This window comes from Atta cephalotes (genome assembly GCF_000143395.1).
Source record: "Atta cephalotes unplaced genomic scaffold scaffold00017, whole genome shotgun sequence".
NCBI classification, from domain to species: Eukaryota; Metazoa; Arthropoda; class Insecta; order Hymenoptera; family Formicidae; genus Atta; species Atta cephalotes.
This window is the reverse complement of record NW_012130081.1, coordinates 5,572,673-5,578,819: the sequence shown is the minus strand read 5'-3', so window position 1 is coordinate 5,578,819 and position 6,147 is coordinate 5,572,673. Positions and strand designations below refer to the sequence as shown.

General features: G+C 30.2%; 1 protein-coding gene across 1 annotated transcript in view; it reads left to right on the top strand.

The window, feature by feature from the left end:
- The first annotated feature begins 3,992 nt into the window (after window positions 1-3,992).
- Window positions 3,993-6,147, top strand: part of LOC105618667 (putative aminopeptidase W07G4.4) — a 16,672-nt gene continuing 14,517 nt past the window's right edge. Inside the window, exon 1 of the mRNA XM_012200194.1 lies at window positions 3,993-4,009. Coding sequence (XP_012055584.1) covers window positions 3,993-4,009 — 17 coding nt within the window. The remainder of the gene's footprint in view (window positions 4,010-6,147) is intronic.

Here is a 6,147-nt window from a genome sequence, read left to right as displayed (position 1 = left end):
AGAGAGAGAGAGAGAGAGAGAGAGAGAGAGAGTCAATTAACTATTTGGAGGATAATAAATTATTAGAAGAGTGCTAATCAGGGTTTAAAGCAAAACACTCATGTGAGACTGCCTTTTAATGGATTATATCAAGCTGGAAAAGAAGTATAGATGAAAGAAAGCTGAGAGGAATTGTATTTTTAGATTTAAAAAGGGCATTTGAATTAGTGGACAGAGATCTTTTGTTAAAGAAAATGAAAAGTTATGGGATAAGAGGGATAGTATTTAGTTAATAGTTATTTAGAAAACAGAACTCAGAGAGTTAAATTTGATAGAAGTTTGTCAGAATCTATAATATTGCTGTGAAGCTGGGAATTCCACAGGAATCAGTATTAGGACCGTTATTATTTTTACTCTATATAAATGACTTGAGAGTGTATGACAATTGTGAAATTAGATTATTTACAAATGATGAACTAATATAATATTCTGATGCACTAATATATACAATAGGCCATATACAAGCCAAGAAATAAATAATAATCTTAATATACAGATAATATATAGCAAAAAATTGAGAAATAGTTGAAAAATATAAATTGAAAAATATAAATTGACTGAAATTAAATGTGAATAAAACTAAAGTTATGCTAGTTAGAGGTTATTAGGAAAAAAGTATCGGAAAGAAATACAAAAATAAAACTAGAAAATATAGCTAATATAGAAATATTAGAAGTGATTAGTAAAATTAAATACTTAGGTGTCATTATAGATAAAAATTTAAATTTTGTAGCACATGTTAATTATCTAGGGAAAAAAATAGGATCGAAATTGGGGAACATTTGGGACATTTCGTCGAATTACAATAGTGAATTTGACACTATACATGAGGTGTTGTACAAAGCGATAATTACTCCGTTGTTTGAATTGTTTAGCTATATTATTGAGTTTAAATGATTATAATGCGCAGTATTTACAGAAATTACAAAATAAGGGAATGAGAATTATATTACAGTGCAATTACAGAACAAGAATTGAAGATATTGAGGCATTGCAATTTATATCAATTAAGGAAAGAATTGAATACAATGTTCGTATTTTGATACAATGGTAAATGGAAATTATCCAGGTTATTTAAAAAATGAGATAGAGCAAGTAAGAAGGAAGGAATATAAACAAGATCGGATTGAAATATATTAAAAGATGTAACACTAGAAAATGTTGTTATATGATGGGTTTAAAATGTACAATTTACTTAACGAAATAAGAAAAGAAAAAAGATTTAATTTATTTAAAAACTTTAAGAGAGCATTAGTGCCATATATGACAAGTGGAGAGGGATATAGTGCAATGTAGATGTATAGGTAGGGATGTTTAGCGGATAATTAATAAATAGGCAGTATATTAGATTGTATCACACATTGTAGCTATTAAAGCTAATAAAGATCAATCAATCAATCAATCAATCAATCAATCAATCTCTCTCTCTCTCCCCCTCCCTCTCTCCCTTTCTCTCTTCCTTCCTCTCTCTCTCTCCCTCTCTGTTTCAATTTAAAAGTTATGAGAATTTATTTATAATAATATTTCTTTGCAATGATGTACTTACATTATACAATTATGATTTCTCTTTAAAAGCACAATCTTTAAATATTCAATATGTGCAGTTGAAAAACATAAACATTATGGCAAGAAAAAGCCTCGCTCTATTGCAACATTTTTTTTCAGCATAGACTTTAGATGACAAAAGCCATTAATCGATTCAATTAAAAAAATGATTCATTTTAAAGATAATTATCCAGCAAAAATTGAATACAAATTTAATACAAATTGATTTCTGAAAATTTTGTATTCTAATATATTGTACAAAAATTCGTCTTAAATATAATTTCAAAATAAAAATTGCATATTGAGATAAATATTTTTTTATTTCACAATTACAAATCAATTTACCATTTTAAAATTAAACTAAAAATAGTTTTGAAAGTATTGGATAATAAAAATTTTCGCAAAAATTGAGTTTTTGTAAATTCGTATTTGTTGCTGAAAAATTGTTAAAATATCTACTATTCTATTTTTATTCACGGTTAATTATTTTTAAAAAGTAACTCGTTACTCTGTTACCATTGTGTTTTTATTTCCGACGTTTTGTGTATATCAGCCGCACCAGCTTGTCTAGCATTCAGATCGCGAAATGCAAAATAAGGCCCAAATGTTTATGCGATTGAGAGCTTGAATACAACTGCGTAAGAGTGAGATTGCGCGCCGACAATTCGCCGACTAGATCGATTGCGATTGGCGCGCGGACGTTAAGGTGTACTATATTTCTCCGGCTGCAATCATGCTAGAAAGTTAATCGCGTACAACCTATAAATATGTCTCTCCGCGTACTCTCTGAAGAGAGAAACTTTTGAGACGATCATACACATGCATAAATGTGTCGTATCTGTATACACGAGCACTAGTCCGCACTGAAGACAATTGAAATGTGGTAACAGCATGTCCCTGTTTCGCCGTTTGACGTGCGAGAAGGAGAATTTCACCAAATTACAAATTTAAACTATTCTAATTCAGAAACGGCACCGCTAAGCATTCCCATTTTTTTTATAAGATTCCAATAATATTTCTATATTACATATTTATTTATTTTTTTTTAATCTGTAGAAAATTCTCGCCGTAAAGTATTAAAACGTTACTTCGACAAGACTTAATATAGGAATTTATGTGATAAGAACTAAAATTTTGAAGATATAAATATCTCTATTTCAGCACAGCTAGGATTTTTGAAATTTAATATATAGATAAAATTATTTTAAACATAATATCCAAATTTCAAAAAAATCTATAGAAACTCAATTTCTCGAAGAAATATCTTAAATTTCCTTATAAAACATTATTTTGCACGCAACATTTGGGTTGCCTTAAATAGTAATTATCCTAAATAATAATCAGACATCAGACTAAATATCCAGTAATCAACAGTAAGAACAATTGTTATCAGACAAGAGACAAAATAATAATGAATAAAAATAATAAAAATAATGAATAAAACACTTATATTTATAACTTATAATTTACAAATTTTAAGTCAGCTTGGGAAAAAGAGTGATTATAGTAAATCATTTTAAACGATAGTAACTTTTAGTAACTTATTAAAGAAAAGTAACAAAAGTGATTTAATTAAATGACTAAATGAAATAGCTATTACTCTTGTTTATATTTGTTACGAATTTATATTTGTTTGCACATAAATAAATTAACAGATTAGATAAATGAAACAAAGAGTTCGAAAAAGTCAGAGTGTATAGTCTACAAATATAGATCGTCGACCATCCGACCATCTACACTGCATCTGTTTGGGATTGGAAATTCAAGGTGATCCGGTGTGCAGGCCACGAACGCTGGCAACGTTGCAGCGATTTAACAGTAGTAGTTTCATATTAGTATATATCCTACTCCGGACAGAATGGTTATGTAGTAGTGGTAAAGACGGTCGGTTATATTCAAGAAGACACAGACTTTAGTATTGTGCACGTTCTCGAGTTGGTTGCTCACAAATCTTATCATGCAGAAGAAGGTAAAATCGATTGGCACATCGAGCGATAACAGTTTCTACTTTTATCATTCTCTTCTCTCTCTCTCTCTCTCTCTCTCTCTCTCTCAAATATATATGCGTAATATACATTTTTCTTTCCTTTTTTTTGCTTTTTCAGTTATTTTCAGTGTTGTTAATGTGACCATTGCCGGATTTCAGATTTGAAGGGTGCCGCGAATACGGTTTCGATCCTGCGCTCTTCGCTTTTTCGAGGCGTTCGATCAGGCCACGAGACATCCATTTTGACAGTACGACAGCAAGATCGTGTAGAACACGCGCAACAGCTATACGTCTATTTTCGTTGGTTATCAAGAGGCGTATGAATTTCACGTTACAGTTGTGCAGGAGATAATACATATACACTTCCTTACGTTATCTCACATAGAGTATCTTTAAGAGTACGGCGTGGGCGCGGCGCATCATGGCGGTGGAATCAAGGTAAATACACGAAAAGCTCATATGACATGCGCTGATAAATGCTATATTCTAAACGCGAATGACTCTTTGACGGGACAACAATAATTTGATGCACAAGGGCATAATTATTCATGCAGATGGTTTGAATTCGATCATTAGCCATTTAAATTTTGTAAAAGGATGATAGAAATAGATAGGAATATGAAATACGTCGCGCTTTGACAAACTTTAAAAGAGAATAATAGCATCGCGTAAAATTAAATGCTCTCATACAAAAGATTTCTACATTTCAATGCTGTATAAGCATAAATTTATTATGCTTTCAAAGGTTTTACATTTGAAAGATTCGAGTTTATATATCTTAGTGCTTTAAATTTCGATTATATCTCTCTAGTTCCAATCTTTCATTGTATTTTCTGAAATAAGAATAACTATTGTTATTCTTCGACTTGTATTATATATTAATCATCGAAAATATCAAATAGTATATTGGGTTATTCCTATAACTGTGCACTATAATTAATAAGTAATTCGTAATTTCATCATAAACTAACTAAAACTGTAGATTCTTGGTGAATAATTAGGTAGTTTATGTCGAAAACGTGACGTAAACATATTTGCTTGCGAATTTGTGCGAACTCATGAGAAATGTGAATTTCTCTAAGCCAATGTTGGTTCGTTTCGCACTGTTACGCGAGATCCAGTGGTGCCCAACTGTTTCGAAGCTGCAAAGTTTCCGGCATCATTAGCTCGTAACTTAGAACGTGCTCCTGATTGATTGCACATTGTGCATGTACTTGATGGAAGTAAGTTTCATTAGCAACTGAGATAAGTCGATATCAAAATCCAATAAAATACAACAGTTTTCACGATGTTATTTTTATCTCTTCCTCAAATTATGAAAGACTTGATATTGTTGATTAGTTTCTTTTTTAAAACTTTTGACATATATAATGATTCATGAAACTGATCAAATCGTTACAAATTGTTATTGTTATAAATTTCTTTTACAAATTCATAAACAAAGATAATTATCATAAATGCTTATTTGTTTATATATATGTTATGTTGCAATAATACATTTGATCAATTTAGAGTCATTATATACTTGATGGCTTTACAAATCATGTTTTAATATTTGAGCATGAAAGTTAATAATGAAAAGCAATAAATATGTTTTTATTGATGAGTTTTTAAATTAGCAATATAATGTATTTTCCTTACTTCATTAATTTATTTAAATACTTTTGTTTAGATGGGAGTACTTTATTGGAACATGTTTAATCGAATCCATAGATATATACATATGCTACGTTTTTTATAATGTTTCCAATTATATTCCTAACTGCATGAAAAACTCATATGTATGCGTAAAATCAAATATTAATACTAACATTCGTGTAGTAATAAAAGTAAAATTATTCATCAAGATATCACGAGCTACACAAAGTATAATCTAATAATTCCTAAAGGCTCGCGTTTTCCTTAATTTTTCCATTCTTTAAGCCATTGTTAGTTTTAGCAAATACTAGATAATAGTAAATTCGAGGATAAATTATTAGCGATAAACCGCACGAAGCGAGTTCATGGAAACACCTGATGGTAGCAATGATCGTAGATCTACGAAGACTTCATTATCTCTGCGTGATGTATACACACACACATACACACATATACTCATGAGAGCACGAGGAAGCATTATCTGTTAGATTATGTTCGTAATCGATCGATGTTCGATTTATTGCGTGCGCGATATCATGTGTATTCTTGAGATTTATTATCTTCCATAGAATTCAATGTATTGTACTCGAATTATGACCAGTCATTGACTAGATTGATTTCGCATGTAGAAAAACCTGTTAACGTTGGAATGTAATATACGAATATAAAAATTCTATTACACTAGGTTAAAATAAGGTCTGCGTTAATTGCTATCGTTGCAAAAGAATATTTTAAATTTGTGATAAAATATTTTCTAATTAAACTGTTTATCTTTCGATTGTGATATAGAATCTAAATTTAATTACCGATTTTATTTAACGAAACACTTCACGACTATGTTAATTACATAATCAGGATAAGTTTTTTATTTTGGTTCACACACACACACACACACACACACACACACACACACACACACACACACACACACACACACA